The sequence below is a fragment of the Tribolium castaneum genome, chromosome 1, assembly GCF_031307605.1.
Source record: "Tribolium castaneum strain GA2 chromosome 1, icTriCast1.1, whole genome shotgun sequence".
Lineage (NCBI taxonomy): Eukaryota > Metazoa > Arthropoda > Insecta > Coleoptera > Tenebrionidae > Tribolium > Tribolium castaneum.
The window spans coordinates 9,032,088-9,059,022 of NC_087394.1; the positions used below are offsets into that span (position 1 = coordinate 9,032,088).

At 30.6% G+C, this 26,935-nt stretch overlaps 1 protein-coding gene, 1 long non-coding RNA gene and 1 other non-coding gene across 5 annotated transcripts in view; 1 reads left to right on the forward strand and 2 right to left on the reverse strand.

Moving 5' to 3' along the window:
- Positions 1-26,935, forward strand: part of tei (teiresias) — a 359,103-nt gene that overhangs the window by 230,369 nt on the left and 101,799 nt on the right. For both annotated transcript variants that reach the window (XM_064355624.1, XM_064355625.1), the window contains exon 5: positions 9,882-10,151. In XM_064355624.1, coding sequence (XP_064211694.1) covers positions 9,882-10,151 — 270 coding nt within the window. The remainder of the gene's footprint in view (positions 1-9,881; positions 10,152-26,935) is intronic.
- Positions 11,519-13,706, reverse strand: LOC103312429 (hypothetical protein). Its single transcript, XR_010333466.1, has 2 exons — positions 13,393-13,706; positions 11,519-13,322 (listed from the first exon to the last, which is right to left on the reverse strand). It is a non-coding gene; the product is annotated as a hypothetical protein (transcript).
- Positions 14,119-20,382, reverse strand: LOC135265685 (uncharacterized). Of its 2 annotated transcripts, none has more exons than XR_010333463.1 (5): positions 19,244-20,382; positions 18,452-19,187; positions 18,238-18,396; positions 17,702-18,181; positions 14,119-17,649 (listed from the first exon to the last, which is right to left on the reverse strand). It is a non-coding gene; the product is annotated as an uncharacterized LOC135265685 (long non-coding RNA). The 2 variants fall into 2 exon arrangements; XR_010333465.1 differs by lacking the exon at positions 19,244-20,382 and having other exon boundaries at positions 14,119-14,297; positions 17,468-17,649; positions 18,452-18,741.

A 26,935-nucleotide genomic window follows, 5' to 3' on the forward strand; every position in this document is an offset into this window, starting at 1 on the left:
AAAAAGCAGTGTCCTATGAGGGGGTCACGTCCTTTTTAATGATATATGACCAATAACTTCCATATTATAATATTATTATAAATAAGAAAATTTGGCTATCGAGGTAATCAATTATGAATTTTGAAATAGGTGACAAAATGATGTGTAGAGTTTCTTGGGATACTGAAGAGGAATAAAGTTAAAGTTTTTATACCAAAAGCGAAGTAACAATTATTGGCAATGTTGTGGTATTATTTTTTTATTTTTTTTTGTTATTAACTATTTATATATAAAAAAGTGAGTAAAGTACTTGTTAACACATATTTTAAGTTAACCCTTTACTGTACATAACTGTAACAAAATATTAAAATCTCAAAACTGCTTTTACTTAGTAAACTTGTAACCAATACGCATAAGTTAAATTAGAGCAGGTAATTGAAACTGTTTAGCATTTTTGTTAATTTTTTTTCTACTATTGTGTTGGATTAAACTAAAGAATTTCTTTTGTTCTTTTTCTACATTTTTATTGTTAAGTTCTCCAGTTTCTCGTATTAGAAAAAACTATTGTGTATCCTACATACGTCAGTCAGTATATATTCAGTTTTGACAAAACTGGACGTGTTATCTCATGATTCTAAAGTTACAAAGGGATAAAATTTGAGGTTCGAAGATTATTGTGGTCCGTATTTTTTTTAAATGCAAAATATTCTATTTAAACAGCGTGTTACATTTTCAATTATACTGCTATTGAAAACAGATTTAATATAAGTTTCGCTTTTTGATTATGCACAATCTACCTTTTTGGACTTATTTTCAAAATATTTTATTAAAAAATAACATAAAAATAAAACGTTACTTTTATCGTTGAATCAACGTAATAATTTACTCGGAAAAGACGTTATTTGTAATTTAGAACATTAACCTTGTTTTAGTAACTATTTAAAAGATTTTCTAACGCAAGAATATTACGTATAATTTTAGAAAATATAATACCAATAATCAACGTTAACAAGTAACGTTTTAAAAAGGCTATTTTTAACTGTTTTTTTCTGATTTTTTCATAACAGTTTTTATATTTTTTAATGATTGTCAAAAATAGATGTAAGAGTAGTTATTATTATACACTTAATTATTTCCGTTTATTTATATTTTGTTTCACGACATTAATATAACGTTCAATCAAAAAGTTATATTAACGTTAGACAGTGCCATAAAAACTAACTTTAGTTTTTTAACTTTAGTTATATGTTTAGAACAAACGTTAATAAATACGATTACACACAACTTTAAAGTTTTTTTCAGTTAGGACGTCCTTTGAACGTTAAAAATTGGTACAAAGGATACAGATATTTTTTAAACTACGTAACATAAACGTTAAAAGGAAACAAAATAACAACTTTGTAAATTTTAATAAAGTTATATCAACCGTTGTAAGGTTAAAACAACGTTAGATCTACGTTTCTGTGCTTACTGGATTGATTCTTTGTGAGAAAAATCAGAATCAATCAATCATTTTTTAAATCCAATATTACACTTTTTCAAAACCGAAACAATAACAATAAATAATAGTTATTTATTTAATGAGTTTGAGTGTAAATAGGACGCTTTATTTCACGAGTGGATTTTTAAACCACGAGTGAAAACGAGTGGTTTATCATCCACGAGGCGAAATAAATGAACCGATTTACACAAAAACGAGTTGATTACAACATTTTATTCTTCGAAATAGACTCAGCAAGACTTAAAATTGCATTAAATTTGTTAAAAATAATTTGACGATTCGTACTGAGAAATGCCAAACAGTTGTCAAAACTTCCTTACACAGGAGAAAAACCGTAAATTTTGACAGTGTCGAAGAATAAAAATATTTGTACGAAAGTCTAAATTCTATTTTAGCTTTTTTAATTGCCCAAGATAGTCTCAAATTTTGATTTTAAACACGGCATCTCTGTGAAAATAAATTATTAAAATTAAAATACTCACCTGTTTCTATGCAGAGAGCACTAAAGCTTAAAACAAGGATTAATAATGACCGAACTTAAAACATAAACAGAAATTTATTTCAACTTTAGCACCTGCATTTATTGACAATAAATTCAGTATCAGATAAACGGCATCCGCATTGCTGGCGCAAAGCTGAAACGTATCTATCTATCCATTGGCTTTATTATACGTGACAATAGGTGGAAAACACAAACCGAGATTTATTTTTAATCAACGGACAAAAATTAACCAAATATTTTGTTGTATCTCACCTACTGATATAACCTAACAACTTTATTTAATTTAGATACAAACTGGAATAATAAAACACGTAACATGTATTTTCAATCAAGCTTGTCTTCAAATTTTTATTAGCAACTTCTTTTCGGCAATGTAAGTACTTTTTCATCTGTATGACTTGAAGCTTCATAATAAAATTCTTTTACGACCTCATTGCTAATCCAAAACAGCCGTAAAAGCGCAAGTAATAAATTTTCAACGCTTCGAATAGACAACATTGTTTCAAATATATTTAGCCAATCTCGAGTTATGATGCAAGAAAAGAAACGCCAGTGTCGTTGGCAATTTTATAAACATCATACGGAACTAGTAATAAAATTCGATTCCTGTCTGAACCGATAAATCCCTCTCCATTATCCAAAGCCATTTTAACTTTAGAAATCTGGAGTAAGTTCTCCATTCCAGTGTCTGAAGATATATTGCTAGTACGTGGTTTATGACAAATATGTCCCAAGTTCCCCTATGATACCGACCTCCAGACCAATCTGCGAAACTATTAATCGGATCGGTCAATACGGTTGACCGAAACTAATACTCGTTGCAACGAATCTATGCAAACACTATTCTCTACTTCGGCAAATTGAAGTGTGTACAGGACTTCAACCCCGACCCTCGTCTTATTGACTCACAACTTAAATCCACTCCAACTTTGATAATTATTGTTATCGCATTATTTGCGGCTGCAAAGCTTTTAATTCCAACCAGACGTTCAACAGCAAAATTGCTGTCTTATGTGTAGACACCGGATTTTTAGGAAATTAGGTATTAAAATATGGTAATTTTGGAAAAAAAAAATTAATCTTACTTCAGCTACTTGTGAAAGAAAAACAATTTTGTTACAAAAACAAACAAAACGAACTACGTTTTGTCAAAAATTTTAAATTATCTGCGTATTACACAAAAAAATGTAGAGAAGTTATAATCAACTGTTGATCCTAAATATTGTTTTAAATTTGTTGTTGGAAAATTAATTCGTTCTTCCGTAAGAATTTATCTGAACTCAATAAATGGAAATTTATTTTCAGTGGATTTTTATTTTTGGAATTTTTTGGACAGTTTGTTACAAGTTTAATAGCTTCAACAAGTGACAGATCTATAATTTATAATTAATTTAAAAAAATAATTTAATTTTTTTTATTTATAATTATAATAATTTTGTTATGCTATTTACCAAAATTTATATTTATATAAAAATAAAATAAAAAACATTAAGAGACTGAAAAGCTAAAATAATTAAAAACTGGCGTACAAAAAAAATAAAAAAACAATAAGATTAAAATTCTGCAGATCTATGTGACTGAAAGAGTAATAAAACTGATAAATTAAAAAATTATAGAACTGCAAGATAAGAACGTTAAGAAATTGGCAAAGTAAAGTTACAAGACAGTGAAGCAACGAAAAACTTAACAAAAAATAAACTAAAAAGCTGAAATACTGAGAACTAACTTAAAAACTGTGTGACTGAAACACTAAGAAACTATGAGATTGAAATGTTGAATAACTTGAAAATGCTAAATGGAACAGTCAATATTTTGTTTTTGCTTCTCAAAGATCATAAAATTGTCTAAATAAAAACATATGACTGATAAATTTCAAATGTCCAAGTAAATAAGTAAAACGATATAAAGATTTTTGACCTAATTTCGTAATTTTTTTAGTTTTGTGAAACAATTGGGTTTTTGCTGAAAAACTTGCGAAATGTTTAACTTTGAACACAAACTAATTGCGAGAATCAAACTTTTTTAAAACTAAATCAATCCATAAATTATTCATGAATCCAAGTGCAATAGAATAGTTGAAATTTTCTTAGAAAACAGCGAAATTCCAGATGGTTTGGCTGACGTTTACAAAATAATCAAACAACAAGTTTTTTTCCAATTTAGAACGCCTTATGATTGGTTTGTTTTACACTTGAGATATCCAATGACAAACGCTTTAATCGTCTTGCAATTTTTTGTGCACTAGACAAACAAGTAAAAGGTGATTTTGTACTTTTATTGCTAAATTACTCAATCTTGGGATAAATGAGACACCAGTGAAGCGGTTTTAGAACCGGTCTTTCTCACAGAATGAGATTTCGTCTTAGACGTGAACAAAATGGTCTGTTTTGCTTAGTTTTTAAAATAATTAAATTTTTTTGACGAAAACAGACTTTTTTTATTTATTAGACAAAAACTAAAAATTCCAAAAAGGAGGACTATCACACAACTAATTGAAATCTACACTGTTGTTTCGGAAAAATGAACAATAATTGGCGACCACTGCAATTTTGGCACTTCTACGTAAACTATTTTTTTATTTTACAATGAAGGCTGTTATAAAAATTTTATATGATACAAAAATTTAAAATTGAAAAATAATTTAATGTAGAGAATATGCATATTTTCAAAAATTAAAACTTTAAACACTGACAAAGGAACTTTAACTGAGAAACTAAAATCACAAAAAACTAAATGATATTGAAATTGAAATTCTAAACAACTGAAAAACTGAAAATACAGTTGAATTGGAAAAAAGAAACACTAATAAATTGAAACATTAGATTCTGAATAAAAAAAACAATCACAAAGAAAATGAAAAGCTAAAAAACTTAAAAACTAGAATACAAGAAAACTAAAACCACGAAAAACTAAAAACTTGAGGAAATGAATACTATGAAATAATACTATGGAGAAATTAAGAAACTAAAAAACTAAAATACTGGAAGCCTGAGAAACAAAAAATCTTTAGATGTAAAACAAAATTTCTTGGTAATTGATAATAATTAAAAAAATTTGGGAATTTAAACTAAATACTAATAAAATAATTAAAAAAAATTATCTTATTTTAACTGTAGGATGTTTGAAACTCAGTTATTGAGATACAATTTATTTTAGAAATCTGGGAAAAATCAAGACGGTGTCAAATATCTCCATTTTTAACAAAACAAATTTATCTCAAGTTTTAAGAAAAGCCCTTTAAATTGCGTGTTAGGAAAGTTTCCTAAAATCCTAGTTATGTCCAATTTGTACAATAAAATAGATAAGAAAAATGAAAAAAAGATTCCGCCAGCATTGAAAACTTTAATTAACTTGAACACTATTTAATTTAATTTTTCACCGAGCACGCATTATTCTCACCGCCACAATCAAAAGTTGGGCAAAAACTAGTTTACATAATGCGCTTGAATTTCCATTTAAAAGCGCTTCCTCTTTAGAATACCAATACATCCCATCAATACCGCTGGTTTTGATTAAGCTGTATGTTATAAAGATTAGTACAACGTATCCGGGATTAAACTGAAACAATTATTAGTGAAATTCATGTTAGGAACAAATACACGTTGTTCACAATAGCGAACACCGCCCACTGGCAACAGTAAGCCTGTAATGTTCCCTTAGACATAACAAATTCTTGCAAACCCACCCGGTTTGAAGGATCTTAGGCCAGTCGGAAATCCGGTAAACCGTCCCGACCCACCACTATCGAAACCCCACTTCCGATAACTAAATATACTGCCAAGAATTGTTAGCATAACGTGCCTTTCAATCTAATCAGAATATGGACCTAATATTTGATCATTTGATTGTGAATCTACAAGAGCTCAGATTTGGGCTAACTTGAAAACAGCATTAGCTTTGTAACCAATTTTGTAGCAAAAAAATTCACATTAACAGGTGATCGTTTGGTTAACATAATAACGTCTTTGTCTCATTAAAAACTGGTTGGTAATAGTTCTGCCTGCTTAATTCAATTAAACAATTCAACAATCAGAATACGTATACAGAGTGTTCCGTGTAAACCCCATTAGAAGTATTGAAAGTTCTAATAAAGATATTTATCTGAAAGCTGGCACTCAGTCATAATCTCAATGAAAAATTTTCAGGATGTCAGCACTTCCTGTTATACCGGAAGTCGCTTTTAACTTTTTAATTTTAAATGAAAAGCTATGTTTTTTACTGCGTTTTTGGATTGGCTGAGTTATTTTAGGGGAGTTTTTATCAGCTTTCCGTATACCTAAGTTTAACCGTTTTTGAAATATGTAGAATTTTTTGAAAATTTTTGACTTTGAACCTATCACTTAAAAAATCGGTAACTCGCTTAGGTTTAGAGATTTCGAAATCATATTTGGCGAATTAAAAAAGAAAGCCTATATATATTCTACAGTGTGTTCAAAATTGAAAATAAAGTTAATAAAACCCAAAAATTTTAAGACTAAGTTTGGACTACTTCAAGTACCCATAATTTATTTTTTTTAATAGGATGGTCCAATATTTATTTTATTAGATGGAGGAGAATTTTTTTTGCATCAATCTGTGATAATTTTCAAGTTATGTAGCATTTTTTGACATTGTAGAAAATTTCTTACTAACGACAGCTGTTTTTGCCTAGTTTGCCATAAAAATATTTCTGATTAAACAAACGACTAACTCTGTTTAAAATTGTGTTGTCCATCTAGTGAAAACAAAATAAATTCATTGAATGTTGGCTTAAAAAAAAACTTTAATTTCTCACATTTTTTCTCTCGTTTCCATGGCAACCTATGAGCAAAAGGCCTATGGCTAATGAATTTCTCAATCCCAACAGAAAGTTATTGTAACTTGAAAACTATTAAACATAAGTATAAAGAATGTAATACTGATCGATACAGAATTAAATTCTCTACGATTTAATGAAATTAAACTTGTAGCATTTTATTTGAAAAAACTGAGTTATGGGTGCTTAAAGTTCTGAAAACTTAACTCTAAACATTTGGGCTTTGTTATTTTTTTTAGAAATTTGGAAACATCAAAGAAAAGATCTAGGCTTTCTCTTTCAAATGAGCTAAAAATTATTTCCAAACTTTTAAAAATGGCCGAGTTTTCGATTTTTGAACTGGAAGGTGCGAATTCAAAAAAAAAAACAACTCTAAATATTTCGCAAACGGCTAAATTTAGGTATAGGAAAAACTTATGAAAACTACATCAAAATAACTCTAGTAATTCAAAAATGCATTAAAAATAAAGAAGTTGATAGCGACTTCCGGTATAACCGGAAGTGTCACAATCTTGAAAAATTTTTCATTGAGTGGGACCTAAGAGATTAAGGTTGCATACAAATTTTCAGATGACTATCATTATTAAATCTATCAATACTTCTAATGTGCGATTTAGACGGAACACCGGTATGTAGCGTTAATGTATTACGACTTATGTGGTACTTGACACCATGATAAATGTTTTTGTTTTTTCTTTAATAAAACTAAATGGTTAATAGTTACATGTTGTAATATCATTTTTTATAGTGAAAAGTTTAGGAATATGCATATTCAAATATAATTCAGGATAATTTTGAAGACAGAACAAATTTTCGTAGGAATTTAATTGTGCTAATAACCCTTCAACCCTGGAAATGAAACAGATGACAAAACTGTCATTCATCTTCCTGATAACAATTGGGTATCAAACTATGAGGATATGTCAGCTGTCTGTGCCGACGTCTCTTTTCCCCAAACCCACATTGATCTTTTTTGCAGTTCATATTTCATATAAGGGATTGAGCGCCCTCTCCAGCCACTATACGCAGGCTTTGGTTATTGGAAATGAAATGTGATATTGGTATAGAAAATTCGGGATTTATGGAAAATCCATAAGTGCATCCTGTCGGTTGTACACAATAACCGGACAAACATCACTTAAATATTGAACATTAACGACACTTTCCGCCAGCGATCGCTAAATAAACGAGTAGCTTCCAGCCTCAAGCCTGTGATTTTTATCCAATCATTGCCGTTCGTCTTCATTAAACATTTACAACACGAAAATTATTATAATAAATTCAGGCTAATTCCTTTGGGGCCTACAATAGAAACTTTTTAACTTCTAATATAGTAAGAGCTTTAAAATTTTGTACACAATTCTGAATGGCTGAATTTCCGGAACTACGAGAAATTGTCGCCAATTTTAAAATCCCAAATAATTACCACCTATTTTTATTGAATTTGTGAATTCGCCTCTTGAAACTGAGTAAATTATAAAATTATAGTTTTTGACAAATGTCAATTTTTTTATATAATTTTTCATTCGCAGGGGTTCATTTAAAATATCACAACTTAAGTGAATAATTCTTTTTGTATTTGATAGCCAAATGTTCGTAGAGTTTCCCCAATATTTCAGAATTGTTATCAGTCAAATTGCAAAGCTACTATGATTTTTTGAAAATGATTATTAATTTTTTTAATGGAACGAATCAAAAGAACTTCAATTTTTCTGCAGACTTTTATTAACATCTCCTATATTCATTTCTTACAGTTTTTGAAATAGTTGCAAAAAACTGAATTTTTGCTCATCATTTCGATTTTTAATTAAGAAAACTTTCGAAAAATGCGATATTTATTAAAAGAAATATTCGATTTGTTTACCAGTTTCATTCAAGAAGTTTAAAATTCGATGTCAGACTCACTGAAAATTACTTTACATAATTCACTAAATTATAATAAACCATTTTGAAATATTATTGTTTTACTGCTTATTCAATAACAAAACAGTTAAAAAGTAAACAAATATATTGTAGTTTGACAATTGTTGACCATTTTGCAAGGCCTACTTGATTAACTATGAAAATTATGAAGTAAAATCTGTTTTTTTTGTGACTTTTTTCAAAAACTGGAAGAGAACAAAAAACTGAATTTTAGCTCCATATTTTCATTTTTAATTAAGTAAACTTAAGAAAAATGCTCTAAAGTTGTCTATTAATTAAAAGAAATGTTCTATTTGTTCATTATTTCCATTCAAGAAATTCAAAATTCAATAGCAGACCGACTGAGTTAGTTTACCTAATTCACTAAGTTATATAAACTATAATTAAATATTATACTTTTGCTGCTTATTCGATAATGAATCGGCTAAAAACTTAATAAAATCTTGAAGTCTGACAACTGTTGACCATTTTGCAAGGTCTACTTGATTAACAGAAAATATTACGAAGTAAAATTTGTTTCAAAAACTGTAAGAGATAGGTCTAGGACGTATTGATAAAAGTCACCGTAAATACTGATGTCCGTTCGAATGCCATTAAGAAAATACGGTCGTTACATTTGAAAAAACTGAGTTATAGCAATTTTTTTATAACCATTTTGAAAAAATCATACTAGCCATGAATTTTGATAGTTAAAAATTTCGAAAATGCTAGAAAACTCCTTAAACCTTCGGTTATTGAACCCAAAAAAATTATTCTCTTATCGCAAAGGGTTCAAGGGCTGTGATATCTTAAATAAACCCTTGCAAATGAAAATTTTAACAAAAAAATTGACGTATGTTAAAAACTATGACAGATAAGTACCAACTACTTGGGTAAATTTTACTCAGCTTGAGAGGATGAATTCAAATATGCAATAAACCAATTCTTTGTAGTTCCGGAAGCCCAGTCATTTTGAAAATAATTTAATTGAATGGTCGATTTAGATCGCATACAAAATCTTAAAACTCTAGCTGTATTAGAAATTAAAAAGTTTCTAATGTAGGCCCTTAAAGAATCACCCTGTATTGTTACGCTTTGGCTGAAAATCAATTCGTGAGGTTTTTTGTAATTCTCACCTTGCTGTTGAGTTTCGAAGGCGAAAATTTGCAGCCCAATAAATCATTGCTTGTTTTATATTTCAGACACCCCCTCGTTTGCGATTTCCCGCGAACCGGGTTTCGGTTTTCCCATCCGAGAGGGAATGCCTGTATCTTTGAAATGTGATGTTGACGCCAACCCCAAAGCGCTGCCCATCTGGCAGAAAGACGATTCCAGCCCTCCCGTTCAACAAACACCGGACGGCTTCTTGAACTTTACGGAAATTCGGAGGGAGCACAGCGGATGGTACAAATGCATTGCTCGCCACAGGCTAGGGAAGTTTTCCAGCATTGGCTATTTTCTCAACGTACGGTGTAAGTAGACGGTTTCTTTGCTTCCTTCATTCACTTATTATTCGCGGCAGCAATTTATCCAAACTTTGCTATGGCATCAAAGCCCAAGGAAATGACTGCCTGTAATTAATTTTAAATAAATAGGATACCTTAGGGTTATTTTTGCATGGAAAACTTGTTTTCCTGCAAGTTTATTTACTTATTGAAATTTATTATTGTTATTCAGCAGGTCAGCAACTTGTACTTGTCGCTAAACAAACGGTAGCTTTTATGGGCGCTCAAACATTTTTCTTATTTTTTTAATTCTAAAGTGAAGGAACATTGCCTTTAGATACAAATGGTTTCGATGAAAAATGTAATTTCGTTTCAATTTTAGCCAATTCTACGTTGAACACATACGTCGTTTTCTGCTTACGTTACATTTTTCAAACTCCAGAGTATAGTATTTTTGGTTTTTATAACATCTTATTGACACATGGTATTACAAATGGCCTAGTAACTGATAAAAAAATTGTTTGCTTAAAGAAAAAAGTTGCTTTTCAAAGCACAATAATTCCAAATCGACCTAACCGGATAAAATTAAAACAGCATAATTTTTGAACTAGAGTAGATAGAGATAGCCGGTTCAAAAACCACCTCCACCTCCCTCTACTGCGCATGTGTGAAAATTGTGTCAGTCAGCCGCAGACGCAAGCGCGTAATCGCAGCTCGCTGGCCTGCGACCAGCTGGTCAGCCGGCCTGCGGCCGACTGACGCCATTTGTGATGATGCAAATATATTTATGTAGTATAATAATAATAATAATAATAATAATCGTCGCCATCTTGGAAGTTTGAAAGTCGGCGGCGGTCATTTTTGTTTAATGGTAAATTGGCGCCAAATTTAAATTATTTCAAAATTAATATTTGAAATTAGTCGGCCATGTTTGTTTGTTAAAAAAAATGGCGCCAAAATTTTAATTTATTTAAAAATTAATATTGGGTGCAGGGTTGTGACGTAGATATTGAAACGTCGTTCTACAGTATAACGACGCGTAGTTTTTGCACATTTTCTACGTCATCAATCCAAATAAATTACCGAAAAATTACACTATTTTTTACGTCAAAATTTGGTAGCATTTATTTGTTCTCAAGAAGAGAAAAATGAATCAAAAATGTTCTATTACTAAATACATATCATTATTAATTAAGTAAGTTCTTTTACCATCAGAAATTGTAGTCAGTAAACAGTAAAACAAGACAATTTTCTATTATTTTCTTTATTTGGCAAAACAGATTAGTAATAAACAAAAAATAAAATCTATTCTCAAAAAAAAAATAAATAAAGTCTATTCTCAAAAAAACAAAATAAAGTCTATTCTCAAAAAACAAAATAAAAGAATTAATCTCGAGGAAAAAAACACAACCAATGTTTCTTTTTTAACTGACTTCGTTACTTTCCCGCATCTTCAGGGAGTAATAACAATGCATTATTTTTCTCGAATGATCAGCATCCAAACGATTTCTCAAATCATTGTGAATAAATGCCCAATTACTAAACACACGCTCCAAGGAAGCTGAGCTGGCTGGTATATTGATAAGTTTTAAAGCTACACTAGCCAACTCTGGGTGCTTTCTCTCGGCCAATCCCCAAAAAACTTTTGGGCAACAAATGTTTTTACGTTCTAAGGTTTCAAAAATATCTTCCGAAGAACAAAATTGGTGAAAACTCATTAAACCTTCTGCACTTAAAGTAGCTACCAAATAGTCATGGACCATATCAACCTGGGTTTGATTCAAAGACCTTCCTCTATAAAGAGGATGAAGAAAATTTGATGTTAAAGAGTAAATATTTAGCGCCATGTCTCTTCTTCTTTTCAAAACATCTTCAAACTCCGCAGGCAGTTGTAAATGAGTCCATTTCTCACAAGCATCGGCAATAGTGCAGCTGCTAGACTGACACTCATTAATTAATTTGCAAACCGGGTTAGATACTTCAATTGTTGTTTTAACTTCATCGATGAACTCATCGTCAAATAGTAACTGAATTATTTCTTGTTTAAGTTTTATAGTTTCTTCTGCCGCAAGTTTTTTCATAAATTTTAAATTTTTGATCAAGCAAGAAAATGAGTCTCTATAGGTACACCACCGAGTATCGACAGCTAATTTTATCTTTGATCCTCCCTGACTTTGCAGCTCCTTTTCGAGATTAGGATGTTTAAATTCTTTTAAGATAGTGATTACTTTGGAACATAATTCTTTGGAAATTAAGTCTTTGGCAAGAAGATTTCCTGTGTGACTATTGCAAGTAGTATGCATTAAATCACTCGTCAATTTTCCCATTTTCAACATGTTTGCTGCATTATCGCTAACGACAGCATAAATTTCAGTCTTAAACTTTGTCTTCGCTAGTTCAACAGATAGATTACACAATTCACTTAGCTTTTCTCCCGTCTCTGGTGTTGTTGTTACATCATATGCTTCCAGAAAAATACACTTATCGCTTCTTGTTGACTTCAAAATTGTTACCACTTGTTTTGTGTTATTTGCTGAATTTTTCCACCCATCGATCATCATAACAGAGAATTTACCTATTGAGTTTTGATCGTCTTCATTTATTTCATCATATAATGAATTTAGAATGGTCCCTGACACTGTCTTGCGGCAGGGAGGCTGATATGCAGGTCTAAGCACTCTCAAAAAGTCTTTGAAATGAATTGAGTCTACTACATGAAATGGAATGTTACAACCTACAATAAATTTGCCAAGTGCTTTGTTAATCTCGATTTTCTGATTGTTGCTAACATGGTCTAAAAAATTTTTAATTGTATCCTTTGGCTTGCTGTTGCTTTTTTTAGATATTGACTTGTTAATTATTTTGTGTATGCTTTCTTTTGAAGTTGATGGAATTGGGGATAGCATTCGGGGTGAAGGTGAAGCTGCTATTGATATTGAAGTCAAATTTGAACTCTCAGTATTGCAAATGTTTTCATCATAGTTTAAATCTGATGTAGGTAATGTTAATGTTGATGCCGCACTTACACGATCATTAAATTGTTCATTGCTACAACTTGGTGAATCTTCCACTGAAACTTCATTTGACTCTTCTTCATCGTTATCGTCAGCCTTACTTTCTATTTCTACCAATATGATTTCATCCTCTTCACCCACTTCGGCCACTTCTTTGGATGTATTTTCTTCCTTGCAGACATTTCTGCATTGCAATAAACAATAATTCAGTACTAGTTCTTTATTTATTTAATGTAATACAAACGCATACATACCTATGCGACATCAGTCGTTGTTTCGAAGTATTTTTTAATATTTTATCACACACAAGACAACGTGCTGCAACTTTTCCATTCAGTTTTAATATATCAAACTTTCCAATCGTCCAAAAACTGTGAAAATTTCTTCCCGGCATTTTGGAAGACGTAAGAGCCGGCGTAACGTACCGCAAAATTTGAGGTTAGAATTGTTAAAAAGAGGTTATTCTATATCTACGATTAACTACAATTAATTACGTCAAAAACTACACGTAATGTATAAAATGTAATTAATATTAATTACACGTAATTTCCCAACCCTGATTGGGTGTAATGTTGGTAGCGCCGATGTCGTCACAAATTCCGCCTAAATTCTCACGTTAGATGGCGCCACGGTCTGCAAACTTTTCGCTAGATGGCGCTGCCGTCAGCGCAGCCGTCAATCAAAGATGGCGCTGGCCTCCATTTTTTTTTTTAAACACACCCCCCGCCCGTTTGCGAATATGCAACCAAGAAAACAAGTAGTAGTAGTAGTAGTAGTAGCTTTTTGGGGTTGTGAAATTTTTGGTTTTTGGGGTTGTGAAATTTTGAATATATGATTTTTGAAATGTGCAATTGTGAATACATGAAGTATATATACAATACATGCTGTATTGAGTTAAGCAAAATATCAGAAAATCATCGCGCTTGTCACTAATAACTAATAAAGGAAAGTCATTATTTTATCGATAAGGAAAAAAAACCTAGTATATGTAGTTTTTTATTTTTGTAATGTTGTTTGCCTAACTTGTCTGTTGCGCACCAAGTTTATTTTGTTATTTGTTTAAAATATAATGCAAAAAAAGTTGTTGTTGTTGTTGTTCCTTCCATGGGGAGTCGAACCTCAGGTAGGTAGAGTGGATAGTGCTGTCTATTTTGGAAACCTGAAACAAATTCACATAAGCTATTTGGTTAATGGATAATAATAAAAACAATAAATTACTTTAATTGTTTATTACATCTAAATATAAGTACATACATACATACATATTATAATACATAAACATTATAATACAATAACTACAATACAAATTAAATATTATTCCTGAGTTTGAGGAAGAATATTTTTATGACCCCAAGATAATGTTCTACCTTCAGAATTGTTTAAGATGTAACGTTTATCATCTTTGAAAGATAAAGCAATTTTTTTCTTTAATTCTGTGTAAATGTTATGAAGCTTCGAACGAAAGATATTCATTTCTTTAATAATTTCAGTGTTTGGAACAGTAACTGCGTTTTGGTAGTCAATTTTATGTAATTCACTTGTAATTACATTGTGTTTAATACCCTTAGCTTTTTTAGATAATTCACCTTCAACATCCACACAATATGCTTTAGCACCTGTTCCTAAAAATTCTGATATTACACGTCCTTTATATTCATCTTTCATCTTCCCGATGACAGAAGACGATACAGGTATTCCATGAATATTTTCTGCTTTATAATTTGAAGTATCAAAACGCTCTATATTAGATTTAATATCATCATAAATATTTTCACAAAAAATTTCAATTACTAAACTATCAGTATCGGTATACAAAAGCGTTGCATTGTTACCGTATTTAAGTTTTATGAAATTATAATAAAAATCATACATAATAGTTTTACTGATATCTAGAATAGTAAAACCTACATACAGAGGTTTATTGTAGAAAACTTTTTCGTTCTCTAATTGAATAGCTACAAAATTTGGTGTAAAGATAGATGAATTTTTAAAATTTGGTCGTGCAATTAAACTTTCAGCACCTGGTTTTCTACCTATATTATTCCATGATGTTACCAATTTCACGTTTACTCTTTTATCAATTGATTCCATGGTTTTACCAAAAACTGAATTATTCATTAATTTAAATACATCTTTTTCTAACGCGTTTTTTGATTTGTTACGCATTTCTGTATTTAAATCAATATATGTTTTCAACCATGGTGATTGATTAAAACTTAAAACACGGTGAATATTAATTAATTTTAAACCACCTTGTATAGCTTGTCTTAAATTTCGATAATGTAAAACATAGTGTACTTTATTGTTCAAGGTTGCGCAAAGTTTCTCAGTTTTACTAGAGGGAGGAATAAATTTTTCAGGACAAAATGGTAAATCGTTGTGAAGATTATGTAATTCAGAAGGATATTCTAAATCAACTTCGAATATATAACCTACATCAGCGTTATCTGTCAAATTGAGAATTAGGTTATCATTGAATTCATTAGGATCTTCCCATCGAAAACCGCTATAAGGTAAATATTCAGACATTGCTGCTCCATACAAGTTGGTTGCATCAAGGTACATTATAAAAGAAGTTGGTTTAGAAGGATCATGATTTGATAAAAACTTATTATTTGCTACTGCTTTACGTTTTGAACATTGACAAAGTCCTCCTCTAATAGATTTTCGAAAGAAATGTACCATGTCTATATCAGTTAACAATTCGAATTTAATTCCAGTCATTTTTAACATAGCATCCCAGCCTAATGAAGGTGCTGTTAAGTAATGAGCTGGATCTAGTTCATAAATTTTGAGACAAACCTTTCTGAAATTTTCAAAAATGTCTGTTAGTAACAAAACATCAGACTTTAAATAAATGTCGGAATAATCACCTAACGTTTTGCAATCAAATAGATTCCAGACTTCCTGTGCTCGCTCATAATCATGTTCACTGATATCAGTTTTATTAAGATTATCATAAAATTGTTGAATCAATGGTAAACTGGTATCATCTAACTTATTAAAACAATCCAAATATGAATATGGAAAAACACCTTTTTGTCTTATCAAATTAAATTGGTTATCGTCCGGAAAGTGTTTCCGAATGGTTAGACATTCATTAGAAGTTAAAGTCTGAGATAATTTATCTAATGAAAAAGAAAGGAAACGGAACGAATCTACGAATCTAAGCGTTATAAAAATATTGTCAACTGTATTTGTAGTCGTGTTCATGACCTTATCAACTAAAATTTTTTTTGAAAATGTAATATACTTTTCTTTAGTTTGAGCAATGCAATTAATGATGGTCTTTTCTGTTGCTAAAGCTTTAATAAATAAATGACTATCATAATTAGTTAAATTATGACAAAAAACAGGGATATATTTTGGAATCTTATAATTTAAATTACAAATAGAATGTGCAGGTCCTAAAAATTCACCTGTTAAGTGACAATGATTACGAACTCTATCACAATTTAGACTTCCGTAATCTGTTTTGAAAGGTTCTTTACATAAATGACAATGGGTAGATATTTGAAAAACCAATTCATCTAACGGAGTCATTTCAAGTGGTACGATATGTTTGAGGTGATCGTGATAAAGTCTATTTACATCATCTTGCAACCATTTCACAAAAATTTTAGGAGCATCTTTTCCTCGATAAGTCCGATAAATTGATAAATTATCATTATATGCACATTTTATGTAATATCCGAAACTATATGGTTCATGTAAATGTGTAACAATTGTACGGATATTATCGGCTGAATTATCATTGCGTAAAGGTTTTAAAATAGATTCAAAATCGAAATAAAATACAAAAGGAACTTTAAGAGATTTATCAAAATTTTGAAATGTTAATTCATTACCAGGCACTTCTTTACCAAATTTATTTATAATCAGATCAGAAGTTGGTAATGTAGTGACAACTTCATTACAAGCATACTTACGATGTTTAACTAATTTTTGTTCACTCGAAAAAAATAATAGACAACCGTTACATATAAATTTAGCATGATTATGTTTGGAAAGTTGTGAACTTATTAATCGAGAAATGTTGCTTATCAGACAGTAATGTTTGATCATTCTTTCATCGTCTACGATAAGTAATAAATTTACATGAATGTCTCGTTTCTTAGAAGTTAAATAAAAGGGACCTATAATATCTGATACCCATTTACCTTTTTCATGATCAAAACGCTGCTCTGTTCCATAGACATTTACACTAATATTATTAAGTGCTTCAAATTTAAAAATATCAGTTAATTTAACCGGAAATGAAATATCTGTAAAATCTAATTCCTCTTCAAACTCACGATAAGCATCAACTCGATGTCGATTAACATTTACTTCAGTTGAATGAAGGTGTGCCAAAACAGACCATTTGAAACATTCATTATCATCATTATGAATATTGATAACCGCTCTCCGCTTCGCTATGTCCTTCGGTAATGGTATATATGTTGATGCACGTAGTGGATTGAATTTGTTGATATTAAGTTCCAAAAACAAAATTTCCATTAAAATCCAACCTAAAAAATTTAATACAATAATATGTTTATAAATAAAATTGATATTACTTACCACTATCTTTTTCCAAGAATTCACTCATTTTGTTTTTTATGACGCCACATATTTCTTCCAGTTCTACCTTAATATTTGTCGATATTGAAATGATGATATTTTTAGTGTTGAATGATTTGATTTCGATAATGTCTTTAGAAGGTAAAATATATTTAGCAAAAAGTTCGAAATTAATTTTAAGTTGGTTAAATTCTCTCAGTTTTCTAGTTATTAAAGTGATAAGTTTATCTTGATTTCTTTCAAAAAAATTGCACACTTCCAAGTCATCTAGTTGTGAATTTTTCAATCGGTATGAGGTAATTCTTGATTTGAAGGCAACTTGATATTCTTCAACGAAATCATCATCATCATTAATTTTGGCGGAGATGACACTTTTATGTTTTAAAGAACGTAAATGGTTTAATCTGGATCCTCTGTAGTGACTATTGCATATTTCACAAAATTGATGAAATGAACATGATGGAGCGTTAGTAGTAACTTCTAAAAACAAAAACAAGTTATAATAATAATAATATAAAGAATATTTACAAAAATACCTTGTAAAGGTGTTCTAGTTGTCAGGCGGGCTTTTTTAGGAGTCATATCATCCGAATCCATTGAACACAATGATGAATTTGTAATATGACGCCTATAGTTATCAAATCTCGTAAATGACGTTTTACATCCGGTGCAAGTGAGTTTAGATAATTTATCACCTTAAAAATGCTCTTAATTAAAACAATTTCTATAACGTAAAATGTATTTACTTACTATGTTTTTTTACATGACGTGTTAAAGCATCTTTGCGAGTAAACTTGTTATCGCATTGAGAGCACTTGAACATGATTACTTTCATACACGGACAGTCGAAGTAGAAATGAATTAATCATTGATGCGATATGATTTTATATTCCATAAACTTTGCAACCGGATATTGTGGTTCCTTACGTAAAAATTCAAAAAATTCAAAATATAACTGATAAAAATTTAACGTTTTTAAGGAAAAAAACGTTAGACAGGAAATATGATAACAAAAATAATCAGAATGAATATTATTTTTTATTAGACATAAAACAAACTACATACTTAAACTAACAAAGTCATACACCTAAATAAATTTTTAATTGCAGTTTTTAAGCCAAACCTAACGCTATGAACATCATAAAAACGATCCAACATGTACAAACAATTCCAAACATTGCTAAAAAGGTAGGAACATGATTAAAACAATTTTTTATTGAAACTACATCATGATCATTAAGTATAAGTCTCTTCCAGTCAGTATCAATATAATTACTATTGGTAAAAACTAGTCTTAATTTAAAATATATTACAGAGTTTGCTATAGAAACATTTTCATATTTAAATATTTCTATTGCAGTATTGCTCAAATAACCCAGATTCATCTTCTTCCATTGGTAATCAACATCGTTGAAAAATAAACTTTTCCAGAGAGGAGACCATCTTGTGTTGTTAGGACTTTCACTAGTGAAGACGATGTACATATCTACAACATCTAACGGTTTTTGCACGTACAACACATTTTGTATAAGAGTAACAAACAAGATGAGTGATGAGTTCAAAAGAGGCATTACACTTGAAACGCAGTGGGTTGTTGTTGTTGTTGTTGTTGTTGTTGTTGTTGTTGTTGGCTTCCTGTATCATCTAAAATACACGAAACACAATTATTTATTGATGAAGGAGGACCATCAAACTGATCTTCGTCAAAACTGTTATAATAATGTTGTAAACATGGTAGATTCAGCTTTATATCATGATCTTGTTGATATGTTTCCGGTAATTTATGAAATATATCCATCAACTGGCACGGTCCTAATTTCAGTAGTTCCAGTTTCATTAGTAATCGAATATCGCTTATGGTTTTTTCAAAATGCAGCACTTTTTTTATAACAGGTTCTACACTCGTTGCCATCTTAAATGGAACTAAATTAGACGTTAAATAATTATATCGTATATATATTTCTTATTTATTAGGTAATATCTTTCATTTCAATCCAACTATTCTGATTATCTGGTAAACCTAACCATTTCACAAATAATTTAGTTCCTTTACGTCGAATCACTTTCTCAACTAAATAGACGTCAGGATATTGAGTTTTTGATAATTCCCAAATATAAAAAGCTCCTTTGATTGGTTGACCTTCTTTATCTTCTAGCAGAAATGTTACAGGATTGGTTAGATTAATCTTACTGATTTTAAAAATTTCCGTTGACCAATTGGGTGTATATCCTTTTTCAAATAACATCTTTTCTTTGCTAATTCTTACGAAATCTCCGACTTTAAATTTTTTTCTGTTTTTATCAACAATCTTTAGATGATCATATGCTGTTATGTCTCCTTGATTCGAAGCGTTTATCTCTGTGGGTTTCCTTCCTGTTGTTCGATGTATTGTAGTATTATAATTTTTGGTTATCTCTTGCAATTTATTTATCCATTTATGTGTCGCAAATAACGTAAAATATCGATAAATTTTGGATTTTAAAGTACGTATAACTCGTTCAGCAATTGCTGCTTTTTTAACGCTGTACGTACTATAGTGATTAATATTATAACGTCTCATCAAATCCTGAAAAGTGGTATTATAAAATTCCTTTCCTTGATCTGACTGTAAATTCTTTGGTATTCGTTCTTTTTCATTCTTCAGTATTGATTCCATAGCTCTGCTAACCTCATTAGCTGATTTCGATTTCAGTGGTCTGGTCCATAAAAATTTAGAAAAACAGTCGATTACGACTAAAATATATTTAAATCCATTATTATGATAAGATAAATTTTGCATTTCTGCTAAATCTACTTGCCATAAATCATCCAATCCTTTAATTATAGTACGTCTTCGTTTAAAATTCCTGCGTGCAGGTTTAAATATCTCGTTTACCAATTTTTGCTTTACATCACTAACTTGCTTTAGTCGAACCATTGCTTATTTACGGTACACTTCTCTACAATTTCCATGACGATCTGACATTTGACCTGGAGGACACTTGTTTTTATTATGAGGCATGGGTTCTATCTTTCACTATTTTCATATGAATCTGTTACTTTCCTTTTCTTTGATATAGGTACATTTTCAAGTTGATCTGTATCACCTGCTTTAGAACGTTTGGAAATGGTTTCTGGTTTTATCTTAATACTATCGATTCCTTCAAAGCGTTCTTCAAGTTTTTTTATTCGTCTGGTTATCTCATTTGAATTATTCATAAATTTTTTCCACTTGTTATCGATTTCATAATTTATACTTAAATGTTTGTTATGCAATTCTGATTCAATCGTGTGAGGAATTGTAGCAATTATATTATCAATTTTTTCATCAAGTATTTTGTACTTAACATTCATGGTTAAGTTTAACTGATTAAATTTATCCATCCATATAGCATCTGCTTTATGAACATTATTATTTAAATCCGTTAAAGCAGCTATTACTCCTTCCATCTTTTGGTATATTTGTTTACTTACTAAATCAATATATACCTTATTCGCACAATCTTTGTCTTCTGTTGGATCATTAATGTTACAGATTCTATGATGTTTTAAATCAAGGTCACCATCAGCAGTGAAAACAAAAGGTGATGGTGTAGATTTAAAAAATGCACTTGATGCTGATAACACTTTACGTCCGAATAGATCAATGGGCATTTCAACACTGAGGATTAACCAGAAAAAAACTTAAGCCTAATATATTACACCACATTCCTTTAATTCTTCTTCTATTGATAAAATTTCATTCAGATGGGAATTGTTACCCGCTTTTGTCGCTGCATGTAATAATGCTAGACGTGACACTAATTCATTTATGTCATCCCAGTAAACATATTCTACACGTTTATTAGTGAATAATCCTTCACCAATAAACGGAGATTTAGGAAATGAAGTAAACATTGGTTGCACAATTTGAGTATATTTTACACCTCTATGACCTTTTAGTTGTTTTGTGGGATCATTATTTTTTCTATGTGTATTAGAAATTTCAAGTATTTTTTTGTATGCTGACCGATCCTCTTTTGTAATTTGAGTGTATTTATCTTCAGGGTTTTTAAAAAATATTAGTCTGTATAAACCAGGAGTACCAGGAAATGATTCATTATCTAAAATTAAATCACCATTTTGACTGATTATTAATTCATGTTTACCCATAAATAGTTTATTCTCTTTTGAATTATATCTAGGACCAAATGTCTGATCACTGGTTTTCTCTAAAACTGCTTCTATTGCATTTCTCGCAACTGGAGGATATTGTTCTAAAAATTCATCTAAAATATGTCTGCTATTAATTAAATCATCCATAGTGTCAGATTTGGTTTCTTCATCTTCTTCTTTTATTTCTGGTAATGACTCATATATTTCTTCTGGTTGTCGCAGTGATGTACTAGGTTCATATGTTTCTTCAACTGGTAGTTCAAGTTCTTGTTTAATCTTTTCTTTTTTTGGTAGTTTAAGAAATTGTTTCCTTTGCTTTTGAATATGATGTTTTGGTCTTTTGTGTTGTTTTTGTTGTTGTTGCTGTGGTGGTGGAGATTGCTTCTCCAATTTTATTGAAATTTCTTCTAAAGGATTTATAACAGGCTGAAAAAGCTTTTTAATTGACTCATCCGCTTCACTGCTGTTTAACTTTATGGCTTTATACTTCTTTCGAATTGAATCAGCTGCTTTTAATATATGTCTTTTAAGGTTTTGATCTGGTTTGGTACCCATCATTACCGCTTAATGTTATAAACTAACCGAACAAATCAGAATTATTGTTTATATAACTTCTTATTCGACTGCTATTATAACGGGTCTCAAACTGATATTAACCGATCTCAAACCGATCAGGAACTGCTTTTTAACAGACATTAACCGGTCTGAAACCGATATTAACCGGTCTCTATCCGATAATAACCGCTCTGGAACCGGTATTAACCAATATCACACCGATACTAACCGGTCTGAGACCGATATTAACCGGTCTCTAACCGGTATCTAACCGATACTAACCGCTTTGGAACCGGTATTAACCGATATCGCACCGATACTAACCGCTGTGAAACTGATATTAACCGGTCTGGAAACGTTCTCAAATAGATATCACTCTACACTTGAATAAAATGATCAAACCCTTTTCTATATCGACCCTTATTTAATTCATTATCTTTACATATAACCAAAAAACCATATTGGTTTTTCCAACATTCCTGACATATTTCACAGAATTGTTCGAATTTCATATCAGCACCAACATGATCTTCATATACATGTTTTAAATTTAACAGATCTTGTTTTAATATTACCAATAAATTTGCATTATCTCGAATTAAATGTTTCGGTATTTTTGTATATGTTTGACAGAGATAGAAACTATCAATATTTTTATGCCGGCCCATGCAAAAGTAATCCCTTATCTTAGCTTGATTACACATTATGACATCATCAAATATAAAAATAGAGTTATTTTTTGCATCTTTTGGATCTAGCACGTCTTCATTATGTTCATACTGGTTATATTCCATTCCTTTAATTTTTTGTAGCACATCACTAAGCAGTTTATACTTCGGTTGATATAATGATTTACAATAAATATATATGTTTTCAAATTTCAATCCGTTGGGATCAAACAATAAAGACAATAATATGTTAGTTTTTCCTCCACCAGAAGGTCCACAAATTATACAACGTATTGATTCGGGTAAAAGTGTACCATGTCGATGAGACATTTTATGTTTATTATCAACATTATTATAATCATGATTTATGATAGGTAATTGTAATTTTTGCTTTAACACTTTCATTTTCATACTAAATTAAAAACATTTATAAGAAGGTTTATATAGGGAAAAAAGTTCAGTTAAATGTTGTCTTTCAAAGGGGAAGGACTATTAAATACTGCAATCAATAAATTACCTTTTGAATTACATTTACCAGGATATCAATATTGCGGACCTGGTACAAAACTTAAGAAACGGTTAGAACGAGGTGATCCTGGAATAAACAAGCTTGACAGCTTTTGTAAAACGCACGATATAGCTTACGCTAATTCCAACGATTTAAAAGATAGACATCAAGCGGATCGAATTTTAGAAGATAGTGCATGGTCACGTGTTAAGTCTAAAGACGCTTCATTTGGTGAAAAAGCAAGTGCCTGGTTTGTAACTAACGCAATGAAAGTCAAAAGGAAATTAGGTATGGGAATCCAAAGGAAAAAATCGAAAAGGAAGACAAAGAAATCTAGAAAGAGGACACAGAAAAAACAACAACCTTTTCATAAAGCTCTTTTATCAAATTTAGAAAATAAGGGATATGATAATATAAAATCTGCATTATCAGCTGCTCGTATAGCAGTTAGAAAATCTGGAGGTCGTAAGCGTATAAAAATTCCTCGTATTATACCTATAAAAACAGGAGGATTTTTACCATTGTTACCATTAATTTTTGGAGGACTTAGTGCCTTAGGGGCTATGGGCGGAGGTGCTGCTGCTATAACTAAAGCTGTAAATGATGCTAAAGCAGCGAAACAGAAATTAGATGAGAATAAACGTCATAATAAAGTACTGGAAGATATCGCTATCGGGAAGGCGGGAAGTGGTTTATATCTTCGAAAGCAACCACGAGGTTATGGATTGTATTTACGTAAATTTCCAAAAAACTACCAATAAAACTGCCTAATAGGGCACTAACTGATAATGATTTAAGAAGATATGCTAAATTATTAAAACTACCCAAATTTAAAGGCGTTTTTATGAGAGATGAATTAATTCATATGAAACCTGATAAGACAGAATGTGCTATCATTAATTTGGACTCTAAAAAAGGATCCGGAACTCATTGGGTTTGTTATAGAAAAACAAATAAACAGGTTGATTATTTTGATAGTTATGGAAATCTAAAGCCACCTCTAGAATTAGTACGATACTTAGGAAATTGTAATATTTACTTTAATCATGATCGTTATCAATTTTTATCATATAATTGCGGACATTTATGTTTGATGTTTTTACATAATAAAAGATGAGATAATCATGTATTTTATTCAGTCATGTATAAGACATTCTCCCTAACAGGTGTTGAAAGTACGCTGTCTGAACACTATGAGCCACCCATTGACCTTGAAGAAAATTCGAATTATTCTATAGCTTTAATCGGTTTTTATACTAACAATAATATACCAAATATAGAAGAGGGTACAAATAAATTTTATTATTTTGCTCCGAACACTACTGAAGAAAAAGTGATAACATTTCCGAAAGGTGCTTATGAAATAGCTGCTATAGAAAAATATATACAAATAATTCTTAGTGGACGATCTGCAACTGATGCTCAAAAACAGAATACATTTTCATTGAAGGCTAACGAAAACACATTAAAGTGTGAGATATTTAGTATTTACGACATTAATTTCGCTCACGAAGATAGTATTGGTAAATTGTTAGGTTTTTCTAAAAGGAAACTTAAAGCAAGACAATTACATGAAAGTGATTTACCTGTTAACATAATTAAGGTTAATACAATACGTATCGAGTGTAATATTGTAAGAGGTTCTTTCTACAAAAACAAAGAATCTCATACTCTTTATGAAACTGCTTTAAGTGTTAGTCCAGCCGAACAGATTTTTGTGGAACCATTAAATCCTATTTATTTACCTATCATTAATAGATCCAATATACCTAACCTAACTATTGATATTGTTGATCAAGACCATTGTCCTATAGATTTTAACGGTCAAACAATCAATATTCGTCTTGCTCTGAAAAAAGAAGCATAAACATGGGTTTAGTGTTTCAAAATCAATATAAAAAATCATACAATCCATCAAATTATCAGTCAGTATCTTGTCATCAGTCGACATTATCACATCAGAGCGTGCAGATTCTTAAATCGTTAGGATATAATGTCCGCCAGCAAACTTCAGGTTTACAGTTCACCGGAAATAGACGACAGCATAAGTAAAGAGGAAGAACATACATATAGTCCGCAAGTAAGATCTTTCGATAACAATGATGAAATCGAAATTATAATTAATCAGAGAGATATTTGGATTTCTCTCTTTGAATCATTTATACAAGTGGACGGTGAGTTCATACCAGATCCGGTACCGGAAACTGGCGGTGGAAATGTAACCTTGACTAATAATGCAGCAGCATATTTATTTGAGAATGTAAGCTATGAATTGAATAATGTTGAGTTAGATAGTGTACGTGAAGTCGGAACAGTATCTACAATCAAAACTTTTCTATGTTATGGCAAAGATGAAGTAAGAGCATTAACTCTCGCTGGATGGAATGATCAAGAAAGTCAACAACTGAAGACATTTAATGAAACTGATAATACGTTTTCATTTAGAATCCCTTTATCTTATCTGTTAAATTTACCATTTGATTATCATCGGATAGTTAGCGGTCATCAAAAACTTCGATTAATACGAAGTCGTAACGATGCTAATTGTTTCATTTCTACCGGAACGAGAAAAGCGACACTTAAGATTAACAATATTGAATTAAAAGCAAAACATGTTTACCCAAATGATGAAATTAAATTAACTATATTAGAAGGGATCAACAAAGATCGTGTTATATCGTTACCGTTCAGAAAATGGGAAATTCATGAACTTCCATCAGTTCGACAAACTAATAACGACATCTGGAGAGTTAAAACATCTACTCAATTAGAAAGACCAAGATTTATTATCGTTTGCTTTCAAACAAACCGAAAAAATAATCCAAAGTCTGATGTTACTCTATTTGATCATTGTGATGTAAGAAGCGTACGTTTATGGTTGAATTCAAATGTTTATCCATATGAAACATGGAAACTACAATTTGCTAAAAATAAATATTTAGAAGCATATCAAGCTTACGTTGATTTTTATAAGGAATTTAATGGAAAAGATCGTGCTGAACCTATATTAAGCTATACAGATTATACAAAAAGACCGATATTTGTATTAGACTGTTCCAAGCAAAACGAAGCAATTCGAAGTTCCACCATTGATATCAGCTTAGAATTTGAAAGCGATAATAATTTCCCAGCCGATACAAGAGCTTATTGTATTATCATTCATGATAGAATAATGCAGTACTATCCGTTAACAGGAATAATTAGACAACTGATATAAGGATGAAAAAAAGTGTTACTATAAGTGATAGTGCTCCGGAAGTACATAATCTAATAGTTTGGTCATATGCTTATCAAGATGCTAGAAAAGGAAACTATTGGATACAATGCGCTGCAGACAGAGAAAGGTTTAAGTTTAGAATTAATCAAAT